This window comes from Beta vulgaris, chromosome 5 (assembly GCF_026745355.1).
Source record: "Beta vulgaris subsp. vulgaris cultivar EL10 chromosome 5, EL10.2, whole genome shotgun sequence".
Classification (NCBI taxonomy): Eukaryota; Viridiplantae; Streptophyta; class Magnoliopsida; order Caryophyllales; family Amaranthaceae; genus Beta; species Beta vulgaris.
This window is the reverse complement of record NC_079206.1, coordinates 20,067,523-20,083,274: the sequence shown is the minus strand read 5'-3', so window position 1 is coordinate 20,083,274 and position 15,752 is coordinate 20,067,523. Positions and strand designations below refer to the sequence as shown.

The 15,752-nt window shown below is 36.2% G+C and overlaps 3 protein-coding genes across 4 annotated transcripts; 2 read left to right on the top strand and 1 right to left on the bottom strand.

Annotated features, from left to right (window-relative positions):
* The first annotated feature begins 840 nt into the window (after positions 1 to 840).
* Positions 841 to 1,995, top strand: LOC109134876 (uncharacterized mitochondrial protein AtMg00810-like). The gene is made up of 2 exons (XM_057394656.1): positions 841 to 949; positions 1,109 to 1,995. The coding sequence occupies exons 1-2, from the start codon at positions 841 to 843 to the stop codon at positions 1,993 to 1,995; spliced, it is 996 nt and encodes a 331-aa protein (XP_057250639.1).
* Positions 1,996 to 3,319: 1,324 nt separating this feature from the next.
* On the top strand, positions 3,320 to 7,008 carry LOC104893039 (pentatricopeptide repeat-containing protein At4g11690). Its single transcript, XM_010679079.4, has 2 exons — positions 3,320 to 5,431; positions 6,135 to 7,008. Exon 1 carries the CDS (start codon positions 3,611 to 3,613, stop codon positions 5,312 to 5,314), a length of 1,704 nt encoding a protein of 567 aa, XP_010677381.1. The 5' UTR covers positions 3,320 to 3,610; the 3' UTR covers positions 5,315 to 5,431; positions 6,135 to 7,008.
* A 1,892-nt stretch (positions 7,009 to 8,900) lies between these two features.
* Positions 8,901 to 15,170, bottom strand: LOC104893038 (cellulose synthase-like protein D3). Of its 2 annotated transcripts, XM_010679078.4 has the most exons (4): positions 14,589 to 15,170; positions 13,297 to 14,122; positions 11,849 to 12,656; positions 8,901 to 11,045 (listed from the first exon to the last, which is right to left on the bottom strand). In XM_010679078.4, the coding sequence occupies exons 2-4, from the start codon at positions 14,112 to 14,114 to the stop codon at positions 9,285 to 9,287; spliced, it is 3,387 nt and encodes a 1,128-aa protein (XP_010677380.1). In that variant the 5' UTR covers positions 14,115 to 14,122; positions 14,589 to 15,170; the 3' UTR covers positions 8,901 to 9,284. The 2 variants fall into 2 exon arrangements, with proteins under 2 accessions (XP_010677380.1, XP_057251029.1); XM_057395046.1 differs by lacking the exon at positions 14,589 to 15,170 and having other exon boundaries at positions 13,297 to 14,559.
* Between the last annotated feature and the right edge of the window lie 582 nt (positions 15,171 to 15,752).

The window sequence follows — 15,752 nt, the reverse complement described above, 5'->3', positions numbered from 1 at the left end:
CGAGATGTTATTTTTTTTGAAACCATTTTCCCATATAAACTTTCTAACCCTCCTGCTACTTCTTCTCAAAATATCCTTACTCAGATGGTTCAATTTGGTTATGAACAACCATCTTGCTCTCATAATCCTTCCACTTCTTCTCGAGATTCTATTCAAGGTCTCCTTCATCTTCTGATAACTTTTCTAGATAATATTTCTCCCAGTCTCACTACATCTAATGTTCCTCCTTCTTCTTTTTACAACTCCTACTTCTTATCCTACACCTGATTCCTCACATCATTGTCATTCTCAACTTCCTTTTACTGATCCACATCCTGCTATTGTTCCTAGACATTCTGCCAGAACTATTAAACCTTCCATTGTATTACAAGGTTTTGTGGGAGGTTATCTGCCTCATAGACATACTTCTAATTTATCTCCAGTCACTTCTACTGATTCTATTTCTTTCTCTGTGAGTTCCTCTCCTGTTGAACCTAAACATTACCATCAGGCTAAACATGATGCAAACTGGGTTATTGCTATGAACAAGGAGATTTCTGCTCTTGAACAAAATGAAACATGGGAGCTTACTCAACTTCCTAAGGATAAGAAGGCTATAGGTTCTAAATGGGTTTACAAAATAAAACTTAATCCAGATGGTTCTATAGAGAGGTATAAAGCTAGGTTGGTTGCTATTGGGTACCAACAAGTTGAGGGTGAAGATTTTAACCAAACTTTTTCACCTGTTGCTAAACTAGCAACTGTAAGAACTGTTATTGCATTGGCTGCCATGAAGGGTTGGCATTTATGTCAACTAGACGTCAATAATGCCTTCTTACATGGCTTTATTGATGAAGAAGCATGACTCCACCTTCTGGATATACTAAAGCTAAGACAGGAGAAGTCTGCAAGCTTAAAAGATCTCTCTATGGGTTAAAACAGGCATCTCGCCAGTGGAACAAGGAGTTAAGTAAATTCTTAAAACTTTGAATTTCCAGCAATCAAAGCAAGACTATCTTTATTTACTAGAACTCAGGAAGGAGAGTTTTTAGTGATTTTAGTCTATGTTGATGATATATTAGTTACTGGCACTAATATGTCTCAAATTGAAGCGTGAAACTTGCCTTAGATCAAACCTTTACTATCAAGGATCTTGGTTCCTTAACTTACTTTCTGGGTATTGAAGTATATAGAGATGCCACTGGTATTTTTCTTGGTCAAAGAAAATACATCAAAGATCTGCTACATGATGCTGGTATGACAGATTGCACTGTTGTTTCTGCTCCTCTTCCTTGTGGTTTGAAATTGTTTATTGATGATGGAGATTTGCTTACTGAACCTGAGATATACAGAAGACTTGTTGGAAAATTGTTGTATCTGGGTATTACAAGGCCAGACTTATCTTATTGTGTGCAACACCTCAACCAATTTGTTCATTCTCCAAGGGTGCCACACTTAAGAGCTGTGCTTCATGTGCTTAAATACTTAAAGGGCACCTTAGATTCTGGTTTATGGTACTCAGCTCACTCTGATTTTACAGTCCTTGCATATAGTGATGCTGATTGGAGCTCGTGCCAGTATAGCAGTAGGTCTCTCAGTGCTTATGCTACTTTTCTTGGCTCAAATTTGATTTCTTGGAAGACCAAGAAACAACAAAGTGTAAGCAAATCCTCTGCTGAGGCTGAATACAGAAGTATGTCAGCAACAGCTAGTGAACTTGTGTGGATACAAGGTTTATTAGAAGATCTTCAGGTTGTAATTCCTCTTCTAGTGACTCTCAACTGTGACAACACTTCTGCAGAACACTTGGCTCAAAATCTAATGTTCCATGAGAAAACCAAGCACATAAAGAGAGATATGCACTATGTACGTGAGCAAGTAGAGTCTGGTTTCATTCAAACAGCTCATGTTTCAAGTAAAAATCAGCTTGCAGACTTACTTACAAAGCCTCTTGCTTCTTCTCAGCACAATCTTTTATCTGCCAAGCTTGGACTTATTTCTAAAGGTCCAGCTTGAAGGGGGAGTATAGGAGTTATTCATTCTTGTAATATAATAAAATCAGTTAGGAGTTAGTTAAGAGTTTGTTATAAGCACAGTATATAAGCTGTAACTTTCTCTTTCTATTCTTCTGATGTATTGAGTTAACTCTTCTCTCAATAATAATTCTTCTCTTCTCTTTCTCTCTCTAAACCTGTATCCATGTTTAGATTTCTACAACAAACGCTCCCAATATGGAGTTGATGAGAGTCGAACTCCTGACTATTAGGTTGGAAGGTGGGAGCTCCAACCATGGACTCCCACATGATTCTCATATCTATATGTATATATTATTACTATCATTTTCACATTACTTAATTGTTTCAGAATCTTTTTTCTAAGTTGACCAAATTTGTTCAATCTCAATAGTCCGTTTGATTAACCATTACACTTTAAATCGTTAAGGTTAACTATTGAGCAATAATCTCTATATCCATTCATGTCTACTCCTAAACAAGTAAACAACTAACCTAAATCTGAGTTACTAGCCAAATGAAATACAAACATACTTCATCCTCTCTGAAATAAGTGAAACACTTCTTTTTTATGTGAGACAGTGATATCATTTCGAGAGATGTGTTTCATTTATTTCTAAACAAAGGAAGTATGATTGTTAGTTAGATTGGCAGGTAAAATCTTGGAGTTGGACGTTGCTTTTTAGGGTTGGTTCTTCACGTTTAGATATATTATTAACAGTTGTGACTGGAGGTATTAATTGAGTTGAGCAACTCGTGATCAACTCGAACTCGACTCAGTCAACGCTCGACTCGAGCTCAAACAACTTGATACATTAACAAGTTGAGTTGAGCTAGCATACAATTGAATTGATATAAACTGGTGAGCTGCTCGATAAATTTTTCATCATTATAAATATTACAGTATTTCAAATTTTAACTATTTTTAGGATAAAATATTATATTACTTATTTATAAGTTACTTAAAATGACTATCAAGATTAAGAACTTTACATCAAATACATAAGACAATAGATTAGTAAACCAAATAGTGGAAACTTTCTTGTGAATAATATAGGAAAATTAATCAAGTATATCTATTCGCGAGCAACTCGAACTCGACTTAAAACCTTAACGAGTTCGAGTCGAGCCAGAGAATTTCAAACCCACTAAGAGATGGTTCGACTCGATATATTAACGAGTCGAATCGAGCACAAATCAGCTCATTCCCGACTCGCTCAATAAACATCTCTAGTTGTGAGTTGTGACTCTTTACATTCCCCAAATAGATACAGAAGCCCCTTATCCATGAGTCGTGACTCTTTTCAATTGTTTTGTGGGCTTAGTCATCTAATAAGGTTGCTACTCTCTTTTTACGCATTCAGCCCCTTTTTTATGGCCCGTCTAAATATGAGCAGCTTCAGAGTTGATACCTGATTCCAGAAACCCTTTGCAACTGCGAATACCTCTGCATTTACATAACTGGTATTTTCCCCTTTGATCCCTTGCTTATCTCAGTGTATATGTTTGATATCTTTCTAGTAATTTTGAATGTTTTATGTTATGGGAACTTATATCTATCCTCAATATGTTGAAGTTATTAGTGGGTTGTTTAATTTATACTGCAAATCAGAGTAGTAATGCAAATGTCAAGAACAACAACCCAATGTATGTTGTTGATGCAAAAATTGGTGAAAAACCCACCGGTAAAAACATTATTTTTGTTTAGGTCTTCAGTTCTTCATGAATTAGAGCACACCCATCAGTCCATTTATTTGCTTCTACATTTTCTAATTAGTTGCAATTTTTTACCCCAAGCTCAGTCTTTTACACTTCAACTACTTTCTGGTAGGATTAAATCGCCTTCACCATTGAATTACTCTTCACTTGTTCAAATTTTCACCAAGAATTACCCAATTTCACACCCCATTTGTGTTCTTCTCCAAGAAATTATTTTAAATGCTTATGTTCAAGCCAAATTGCCTGAAGAAGCTTTGAATTCTTTCATCGAGATGATCAATCAGGGTTCTGTACCGACGTCGAATTTGTTTAATTCGTTGTTGATTCTTCTTTTAGAAAGCAGTAATCTTGATAAGGCTTGGTGGGTTTTTGATGAATTCAAGAGCAAGGTTGAGTTGGATGTGTATAGTTTTGGGATTATGGTAAAGGGGTTTTGTCAAGGAAATGAATTGGAAAGGGCTTTTGATGTCTTTTATAGATTAAAAGATGTCGGTATGTCTCCAAATGTTATTATTTATACTACTTTGATTGATGGGTGTTGTAAAAATGGTGATATTGATAAAGCAAAGGAATTGTTCTGCAAGATGGGGGAACTGGGACTGGTTGCTAATCAGCATACTTACACTATTTTAATGAACGGCTTCTTTAAGAAAGGGCTTAAGAAAGAAGGATTTCAATTGTATGAGAAGATGATGGCCTGTGGGATTTTGCCTAATACTTATACATACAACTGCATGATGAATGAGCATTGTAACGGCGGATTGTTAGGTAGAGCCTTCCTGCTGTTTGATGAAATGCGTGAGCGAGGTTTGGCTTGCAACATTGTGACCTACAATATATTGATTAGTGGCTTGTGCAAGGAGAAGAATCCATGGGAGGCTGAGAACCTGGTGACACAGATGAGAAACTATGGTCTAAGTCCAAATTTGATCACCTATAACACTCTAATTGATGGATTCTGTAACATTGGGAAGTTAGGCAAGGCTATGAGTTTATTTGGTCAAATGAAGTTGGATGGTCAAATGCCATCTTTAGTGACGTATAATACTCTGATTTCAGGTTTCTCTAGAGCTGGACATTCCAACCGAGCTACCAATTTAGTCAGGGAGATGGAAGAGCGAGGTATCACTGCATCTAAAGTAACATATACAATTCTAATGGATGGATTGGTTCGATCTGGTAACATGGAGAAGGCATTAGAGATGTATCATTCAATGGAGAAGGCCGGATTGGCACCTGATGTTTACACTATTGGTTCCTTGATTAATGGATGGTGTAGCATGGGTAAGATGTTAGAAGCATCAAAGCTGTTCAAGTCAATGGAGAATATGCATTTACATCCAAGTGATGTGATTTACAATATGATGATTAATGGTTACTGCAAAGAGGGGAGTTCTTACAGGGCATTTAGGTTGATGAGAGACATGAGGAAGTGTGGGTTGGTTCCAAATGTTGGTACCTACTGTTCAACTGTTCACGTCCTCTGTAAAGACGGGAAGTTGAAAGAAGCTGAAGCACTAGTTGAAGAGATGGTGAGCTTAGGTCTCAAGCCATCTAATTTAGTTTACAATGTATTATCTCAAGCAAAAGAAGACGATAGATGATTTCCTTGCCTTGCCACAATAGTAGTTGATGTCTGAATGCAATTAAACTATTAGAACAAAAAGGAGATGAACAACCTGAAACTGCTCTTATGCATACTCAAAGGCACCAAGTCGAAGGTAACCTTTTTATATTTTTCTAATATACATGACCTGCTATCCACCTAACCTGATAGTCGATACAACTTGAAATTCTGTACTTTAATCCTAGTTGAGCTGTTAATGCTCGAGTTTAATTGGCTTCTCTTAATTTGGATCAGGGACCAAAGAATTTTTGGTTATTTACTTCATTCGTAGACATTATGTGTATAAGAGTAAAAAAAACTGGAATGAATGTTGATTGGGCTTCTCTAACGACTATAAATCTATCTTTGACCTTGGGAGGAATTCTTACAATTCAGTAAATTAATGAGAGCTGAATTATCTTTTTGCTTGAGAATATTGAGATCTCTCACAATTAGAATCAGCTTCACCCTTGCACAACAATATATTTCTACGTAATCTGCATATACTGTCAAAATATGTCTTGATGTTTCCCTTGTGTTATCACTCTATGGACTTCTAATTCTGATATTGATTTTCTTATCTTACCTTCATTTTTGAGAGATGGGTTAGGAGCACCGGCAGAATTGTGCCTTAGAGATGCTAGGCACCTTAATTTGGAGAACTCTTTGTTTTGCATTAGTGAAATCAAATTTATCTTAGGGTCCATTTTATTTTAAATGTTCCCTAGTTTTCCGGTTTCTTTTGAAGATGCTTCTTCACCGAAAGTCCTTACCTTATGTATCATGACGAGCGGAATCCCTTCGGCTTTGACATACAGGTTAGTGTTTTTTGCAATGGTGAGGTGCTAAAGGAGTCGATTTTGGGAGCAACAACTTATGTTCAACCAACTACTGGGACTCTTAAGGACTATTGAAGGGGATGAATAGCAAGTCCTTGAAACTTGGACTTGTTAAGAAGAGCCTAAACAGAAGAGTGGGGTTTCCTTGAGACGCTTCTTGGTGGCCGTCTGATGGTGAGGTTCATCATCTAGAGAAGCAGATGATGATGATGGGTAGAAACGAGCTGATGCTATGTTGCTCGACATCGGCACATGTCTAAGTGTTTGACTTATCTAGTTTTGAGGCTGATCAGGTCCAGTAAAGTGCCGAAGTATCCATACCTATGTCAGGGTGTCGAGAATTCTTCACCGCTTGCCTTAAGCTCTAAGGTATGTTGTCTTACAATATTAAAAAACAATAGTAAAGAAAGACAAGTTTTTGTGGCTCGTTTAATACTTCAATTTTGGAAAGAAGGTTTGAGGCTGATCAGGTCCAGTAAAGTTTAAATTGTTCAAGTTCAATCAGGCTGTTCAAGTTCAATCAGGCCTCAATACAATTTTCTTATTGTTGTAATTTGTAAAATATCCTGAATGATGCATTAGTAGTTGGTATCAAACTATTAGTGTTTGTTTATTACTTCCTCCATTTTTCATTAAGTGAGTTATTTCTCCTAAAAAGCTTTCACATAAAATGGAGAAGTGACTTACCTATTAAAAAATGGATGAAGTATATTGCATTACCTTCAATCCGGTTAAGCTGTGTGTAATCTGTAAATACATAATAGTTTCTGTTGTGCATCAAGATTATGTTCTATTTGCTGCCAGAAGGCAACAGACATGAATACAATGCAATATTAGTTGTTTTTTTGTAATACATGCTGTGTTATTTATATATCAATGTTATTTGTATCTCTCCGTTCTATACTACCTCCTTTTAAAAATAATTGCACCATTTCATGTTTTCACGTTTGCCAATGTATTATTTCAAACATTAATATCTCTAATTATCAGTAAGTAAAATTATAAAAGTTGATATTAAAATAATATACATTGATACGAATCTAACAAGATTTCATATGACTTTGTTTTTCCTAAAATATCAATCACCAAGACAATCGAAGTGCAAGATGTGAATAGTGAATACTATGCAAATGGTGCAACTATTTCTAAACGGAGGAAGTATATGATCATAACTTTTTTTTCCTCTTTATTCTATTTGTCACAAAAAAATATCACCACAATATTTGTTGTTATCTTTAATCAATGTTGTATTTCTTGTGAAGATTCCACTTTGAGCATGTTTTTTTCGGCATAAAACAATTGAACCGATTGCAACTGAATTGAATTAAATTATAACCAATAGTAGTGATATTAATATAATATAATATAATATAATATAATATTATTTAATTAATTAATAATAAATTCATAATAATGATTTATTAATAATAATAAGTTATTAAATAAAATAACAATAAATAAATTTTTGGACAAGAAGAAGACGAAGAATTAACCGATTAGGAAAACTAATTAATGTTCGACAACATTATTATTTTGCCTAGAATTCAACTATCAAAACGTGCATGTTTTTATTTTTTTCATTTCAACAATGACAAGTATTATTGTTGTTATTATTAATAGTACAAGTGTTGTCATCTAGTATTAAAAAGTTTGTACTTTGAACAATGACAAATATTATTGAAATGTGTACTTCTTATGCTTGAATATCATTTCAATATAATTAGCCGAATCATATAGAAAAAAAAGTATTAGCAAAATAATAATTAGCAATATTAAAATATTATTATTATTAATAATAATAATAAAAATAATATTAAAAGCAATAGTAATAGGATTAATAATAATAATAATAATAATATTATTATTATTAATAATAATAATAATAATAATAATAATAATTGTAATCATGATATTAATATTTATAATAGTAATAGTAATAGTAGTAGTAGTAGTAATAATAATAATAATAATAATAATAATAATAATAATAATAATAATAATAATAATTGTATCATGATATTAATATTTATAATAGTAATAGTAATAGTAGTAATAATAATATAATTATCATTGTTTTATTATCAGAGAATTAAATGACTGAACTAAAATGATTGGAACTGAATTGAACCGAGTTTAAAATAAGTTGTGGAGAACATGCCCTTCATAAGTATTAGATAGATCGTTTAATGGGAATATATATGATGAGTACACAAATTAGACAGTAGGTCTGGCATTGTGAAAACCTCTCCTATCTAGTATCTACTACAATGAAGGTGGCAAAAATCAGCTGATTTTCTCTGTTCTGTTAGTAACATGTTTAATAAATTAGCGGGTCGATATATCTTTTTTGTGAAGGATTGATAATATCTTACAAGGTACAAACTACAACGTACACAACAACATAAGTGATTTATAAGGTGAAAAATTACTATGAGGGTGTTATCATCGACTTTTAAACTAACGCTTCCTCCTAGAAAAGAGCATGAAAATGCAGCAATTCAAACCGTGGCAGTTTTAGAGTAACCAACATGTCTATTATTAAGTTTGAAGTTCGGATTCTTGGATTGCAAACTCATGCATCATTGTCGAGTTTTGCAACTTTTGAAGACAATTTGTGGCAAAATTAGGAATTTCATCAATTGAAGGCTCGTTTGGCACAGGAGAATGACAAGTAGGAAGGAAGAACTGAGAATGAGGACAGTTCACTAAGCTATTTGGATCACAACTTTGAAAGCTGAGAACAAATTACGTTACAAAATTGATTGCTCATAGAAAAATAAATCAAATGTGATGGTTACATGTTACATAAATTCTGAATCATCTGTCAAATGATTTCCAACTATTTATGACTCTACACAGTAAATTACAAAAAGAATGTAAAGGGTGCAGAAAATGTAAGCATGAATGTTCCCTTTTCCCCCACACGCCACATATAAACATCCAAATCAATAAAAATTCCAAGGGAGAAGAAACCTAAAACCATTGCCAACAAAATGCACATCATCCCACCTGATTTCCCCTGTGTATATTATGGGACTACAAGAGATACTCGTAGAAACCCCGAAAAGGAAAAGAAGAAGTATATAAAATATAAACCTTTTGAAGGTTAACAGTACTAGTAAGTAATGTTCAAGGAAAAGTGAAACCTCCTCCAATATCGGTATTCTGAGCACCACCCGGGGGTCTGATTGCAACCCAGAGGAGAGAAATAGTGATAGCGATAAGACCGGCCCACACAAAAATAATGGTGGGGGTTCTTCCTCTTCTTCCCATGAGCCCCTTGGCGAAAGGGTAGAGATGAGCCAAAACCCAGAAACTAAAGAACACTCCTCCTAGCAGCCTGCTCCACTGTGGGATAGTGCTGTAGATAGTACGGCTAAAACCAACCGCTATAGCAATTAGATTAACCATGATGATCACAAGAGGAGGAATCATCAGAGACGTCCATTTCACGACGTACAGGTCAGCAAAATCATCATCATTTTCATCACCGGCTGATTTGGATGTCAAAGTAAAAGAAATTTCAATACCAGCAACAACCTTAAGCAAACCCTGAAGCACGGCAGCAAGGTGAGCACTTGTGCCTCCAATAAGCCAAAACTGTTCATTCCTCCACCATTCTTCGAGGTTAATGCCAGACCACTTGATCTCAAGAAGCGCGAGCAAGCAGAGAGATAAGGATATAACAAGGAGATATATGAGGAAGGTTATGCTAAGGGATTGGACAATGAATTGACCCGAAAATAGGGAGAGCGCAGGGAGGAAACAGTAGACTATCAGGAAGATTGAGGTGAATGGGTAGATACCAACATTAAGGTAAGCAACCCTCTGAAGAAGCTTCATCCGGGGGCTTGCTAACAAGGCATTGTTTCGAGAGAAGAAAATCTCGACGGACCCTGTGGCCCACCGAAGGACTTGGTGGAGTCGATCTGTAAGATTGATGGGTGCGGTACCACGGAAAGCATCCCTCTTGGTAACACAATATATTGATCTCCAACCTCTGTTGTGCATTCTGTAACCCGTGACCACATCTTCTGTCACGGATCCGTAAATCCAACCGATACGGCCGCCCCACTCGGTTTTATCTTCGTACCAACAAGATACAACGCTAATGGCCTCAGCAACAGTAGAAGCATCTAGAAGGTCACGAGGGATAGTTAGGGCGCCTGGTGGTCTGCCATTCTTGATAGATGGGTGATCAGCAAGAGGGCGACCTTGGAACTCCGCTACTGGAATTGAATCGACAAGAAAGCTTGAGTTACCGAACCTTTTGGGAAACAAAGAAAGGTCCATCTCGTCGTCAGAGTCTCCCATTCTAAGTGACCGATTTTCTTCAGACGAAGAATCAACTGCAACGCGGTGCTTCTTGCGACGACCAAAGCAGCAGTCACAAAAACCACGGTGTTCCTTGGACCTAGGTGGATCAAAACCATAGAGGGCAATTCTTCGGAAAAGGCACCCAGTCCCAACATAAACTGGGCCCTGAAGCCCATCAAGAGCCCGCATATTGATGTCGAAGAACACAGTATTGTGATTGGCATAACGATCAGAGGGGTCAATGCCTTCAAACCTCTGGGGGAATTGAATGTAACAAAGGCGATCACCACCACGGTCCATCATGAAGCACATGCCTTCTCTCATGGCTTGGGAATTGTAGATATAGTGGTCACAATCCAAGTTAAGAATAAAAGGCCCGTTTGACATGATTGCCGAAGCACGAACAAGTGCATTCATAGCCCCGGCCTTCTTGTTGTGGTCATAGCCAGGACGCTTCTCTCGTGAAACATAAACCAGCATTGGAAGACGAATATCAACTTCACCATAGTCAAGAGGCACATCTTCACCAACTGATCCTTGAAGAGGTTCATCACTTGGAGGTTTCAACATAACCTGTAAACATAAAACTATCAGTTTATGACTCATGATCAACTGCAGGGGACTAAAACTATAAGAACAGCAACAAGGTACTATTATCTTAGAGTGTTCAAGGATAACATGGACAATTATTTTTCTTGACAAAGGAAAGGGATGTTAATGCAGGAGTACATGGGAAACAACCATATTTAACTCATGTGATTAAGGACCTTGAAGCTATCTACAACTGACCCTCCCCAAAACCCACGAAGGAGGAAGTTTAATGCAATAGAACATGGTCGTTCTCCAATAGGAAAGGAACTTTATAGTGAGAAAGAGGAGAATTATTCATTCTTCATTTAGCGAGAACGAGAGAAATCTAGAAGAAACACACAAAAACCTGTGCAAAAGGTTAAAAAAATGATAGTCAAGAATGAGCTGTTTTCAGTGGTATGAAAAAATTTCAAATTCAAATTACATAATTATAATTGGACTATCGCTTATATACAATCATCATATTTAAGTCTTACGTAATTTCCTACTAGTTATCATATACTACTATTATACTTTCCTAACAACGATAACACCCTTCTTTATATCAGGTATAATACTTCCCTAGCAATATCAATACAATACTTTACTATTCAATTAGTTTGCCTGGAACGCATAGGTGGCACTTTCTATGCTTCCGAAAACTTTCTTCTTGATGTATTCATACTGAATCGATTTATTGATTGATTTTTTATTACTAAGGTGGCAATAGGTTAGAACATATGTGAATTAGAGGCTGTCAATAATACCAGCTATTAATAGAGAGCAAAAGATTAAAAATCCAGTACCTGTATAATTCCAGCATGATCACCCTTAGAATGCTCAGGTGCTGAATTCAACCAAGTGCCAGGCCAGTGTGTTCCATCAGCCATCCAAGTAGCTTTTTGCACTTTAATAGGTTCCAACGGTTCATCTCCTGCTTGCTCTCTCTGCATCTTCAGAGCCTTAATCTCTTCTCGGGCGTTGTAAGCATCAGAACGTCTTCGAATGGAATCAGGAAGACCATTAACGCGAACCTTAAATTCATCATACTCACGTTTAATCCGACGACGGTCTTTGACAAAATCTGACTTAACCTTGTTCTTGTAAGGATCTCTCTTCAGACTGAAGTAAGACTCGGGATTCCTGGGCTCAATATTATGTTTCCGACAAAATGGGACCCACAGGTTAGCAAAACTCGCAGCTTCAGCCATTGCCTCAAAGGTTAAAAGGGCTCCCCCATCATCGGAAACATAGCAAGAAAGCTTCTCCACTGGGTAGTCAGCTGCGAGTATAGACATAATCGTGTTTGCAGTAACAAGTGGGGGTTCTTTTTCTGGATCAGCAGTAGAAACAAAAATATCTATTCCCGGAAGATCAGATTTTCCGGTTGGATTGTTCGGACCAGGCAATTCAAACTTCTCTTTCAGAACATTAAGGTCAGTAACACGATTTACTGGGTTAAGCTTAGGCAGCTGGTCAAGGACCCAAGAGAACGCAAACCAGAGCTCACAAATCACAGACATACCCCACAGCCATATTGCATCAGTGTTAGGATTCCTTATCCTCCACGCAAGGAACAGCGCTAGAACAACCAGTCTGATAAATACGAGAAGCCTGCAAGAATTTGCAAATTAAAACAGGGAAAAAAAATCATGATGCTTAGAATGCATGATCTGGTTCCATTGAAAATAAATTAGATATCATCACGTCATCTAGAGAACCATACTAAACTTGACTTCTGACTCTCATATATGGAATAATATAGTAACTCAGAGAACCAATCATAGGGTAATCATTAGTGAGTGAAATAGCAAACAGCCATAGCTGATGGGCAGATCACCTCCTCTGTTTCCACCAGTAAATTTGCAAACTGTGCATACTTCAGATATATAGTTACTATTCACCATATGTACTTAAGATAAAGTTCTTTGCAATTCCAATAAAAAATTATTCTTTGCCAAATTAACATTATTAAGGCTCAATGACCTCGTCTTATTTTCAACTAACACAAGTATAAAAGTTGGCGGTTAAAGTCCAAAAGGCAAAGGGGTGTCACAATCATCTGATTGAAAATAAGCCATCATGTAGCCACAATTCTAATGCTCCAACAAATCAAAACACATCTCAGGGTACAGGACTAGAATCATAGTAATCGGCTAAGTAGTTGACAAAAATGCCTTTTCTCTGGGAAATACTCAAAGATATTAAATCGGAAGTATAAATGTTAAAAGAAAAATGTATACAGGCAAATTACCTGTATGGGCTGATAATTGCTGCTGGTATCTTCAATTTACGAGTTAGAGGCCTCCAAGGTTTGTTAAGAAATTCAGTTGGTTCATGTACCTCATCATCATCACCACCACCACCACCACCATTTCCATATCCTCCTTCCTTTGGCCATATGGCATTGCCATAACCATAGGTACCCTTAGTCTCGAACAACCACCTGTTATGATCAAACTCCGCTCCACCGGTCTGGCTCCTCATATAACCCGACTTAGTTGACTTCATCAAAGACATCCCTCGTTCTTGCTTTGAGGGTGGCAAACGTAAAGAATTACCAGAAGTATCTACTGCCTTCTCATCCAAATCGGTCTGCTTGTAAGGCTCTTTGCACCCAGGGCACATTGAGTCACCTCCTTTAACAGCATCTATATAACAATCCCGACAGATCTTAAAATCACATTCACACGGGAGTATATCGTCACCTCTTCCATCACTCATCACCTTCCCATCACAACCCGTGACCTGACAAGAAGACCCTTTTACTCCAGCCATCTGAGGATGGTTCGCCTCTGCCTCCGTCACCTTATCCATCAAGTGTGCACGAGTCACACTATTGAAACCACCTGTAAAGAGGGAATTCGACACATATTGCTCCTCCACCCTTTGAGAGATGGAAGGGTCCATGGGCTGATTGTCAGGAGTTGGAGGGATATGAACTGTGTAATTCATGAACTCCACACTCCCAAGCTCACTATCAAGATCATCTCTTGATAGATTCTCTCTAGAATAGTTCACATAGTTGCCCGACGGAGTCCGCCTAGCGAATGTAACCTGTGGTTGACGCATCGGCCTCCCTGGAGGAAGGTCAGATGAATCAGACAAATTGGATCGACTCGGTTTAAACATCTTTGAATCTCTACCCCAAAGACTACTAATCAAAAGTTGATCAAATTATCTCAATGATCTAACAGCATTGACTCCAAAACCAACTATTTCCCTAAAATCCTATTTCTCTTTTCTATGTAATATGCATCATGCATCCCATATTCATAACTCAGCAAAAACTTTTCAACTTTGATATTCAAGAATATGAAGTAATCATAACAAAGAAAGACAATCATATATTATACAAACATCAAGACATAATATATGATACAATAACAAAACATAATTCAGACATGCTGCCCATGACTTGAAATGTTTCTCTTTAATTGATGCAATTAAATAAAAGCAGGCTTACCTAACATCAAAGACAAAAACGTGCAATACTCAAAAACCCACAACCCAAGAAGTAAGATAGAGAGAGGAGAGAGAAAATACCTTTCAATTGTTGAACTCCACAACTATGGTGGTCCTTTACCTCACAAAATCCTTAGTTAAATAACTAAGAAATATAATTAGTTCTCCAAAATTCTTTATAGTAGTTATTTTCAAGAAAGCGTGTATTCTTCTCTCTGAATTCTTCAAACCGAATCAGTTGCTTTCATTTGCATGACATGCACCCCAAATGTCTTCAACCACTTCAAAAATCCAAATATTTTAAGCAACTAACATTAAATTAGACTAAGTCTAAATAACCAAAATCACAACTATAGAAACATTCGCTATCAAAATGAATATAAATTTTTTTATTCAAACATGAGACCAAGTACTTTCCCACTTACAAGGTAATAGATCTCATTTACCCACAAAAACATACTCTTGTTTTTATCTGACTAAAGATGTGGACTTTAATTTTAACAATAATCAAGTGGGTATTTTAGCTATAAAATAAATGGGTTTGAGATTTTTCTGGGTAATAGTTCAAACTAAGTTCAAAGTTTTTTTTTATGTGAGTTGGGTGTGGAGGTAGAAAACAGGAAAGAAGCAAGAAAGAAGGCGAAGTAAGGAAGTGAATTAAGGGAATTAACTCATTAAGAATTTAAGATAATGGAATGTTTGGAAACGGACACATCCCACGGTCTAAACGCGCCTCAAATTTAGGCATTCTCAATTTGAAGGCGATGGTGTAGTAAATCGAATTGTATTTTGTTAGTCAAAAATCATACTTCCTCCGTTTCAAAATAAATGCAACATTTGCATAGTGTTTACTATTCACAATTTAAACTTTAATTAGCTTTGGTGATTTACATTTTAGGAAAAACATAGTCTTGTGGGATCTTATTAGAATCGTCTGAATATGAATTTTTTTAATATCAACTTTTTATAATTTTTAATTATTGTTTATTGAAGATATTAATGGTTAAAATAATGCATTGGCAAACGTGGAAACAAGAAATGTTGCACTTATTTAGAAACGGAGGAAGTATATTTTAAGAATTTTTTATGAAAAATGAATATGCAACTTTTAAGGTTCTGTATAAGAAATTAAATATGCAAATATTAATTAAAGCCATATTGTGTTTACTTGTATTTTGAAATTTTTTTTGTCAAATATATTTACGGGTGTCAATGTGGGTTACCGGGTAAGTCTGGATTGGCCCG

Excerpts from the sequence above, each read along its gene's own strand:
- LOC109134876 (XM_057394656.1), top strand. The coding sequence starts at position 841 with ATGACTCCACCTTCTGGATATACTAAAGCTAAGACAGGAGAAGTCTGC. Across the intron at positions 950-1,108 it reads CCAGTGGAACAAGGAGTTAA|ATCAAACCTTTACTATCAAG; the intron begins GTAAATTCTTAA and ends AACTTGCCTTAG.
- LOC104893039 (XM_010679079.4), top strand. The coding sequence starts at position 3,611 with ATGCAAATGTCAAGAACAACAACCCAATGTATGTTGTTGATGCAAAAA.
- LOC104893038 (XM_057395046.1), bottom strand. The coding sequence starts at position 14,174 with ATGTTTAAACCGAGTCGATCCAATTTGTCTGATTCATCTGACCTTCCT. Across the intron at positions 12,657-13,296 it reads GCAATTATCAGCCCATACAG|GCTTCTCGTATTTATCAGAC; the intron begins GTAATTTGCCTG and ends AAATTCTTGCAG. Across the intron at positions 11,046-11,848 it reads ATCATGCTGGAATTATACAG|GTTATGTTGAAACCTCCAAG; the intron begins GTACTGGATTTT and ends TTATGTTTACAG.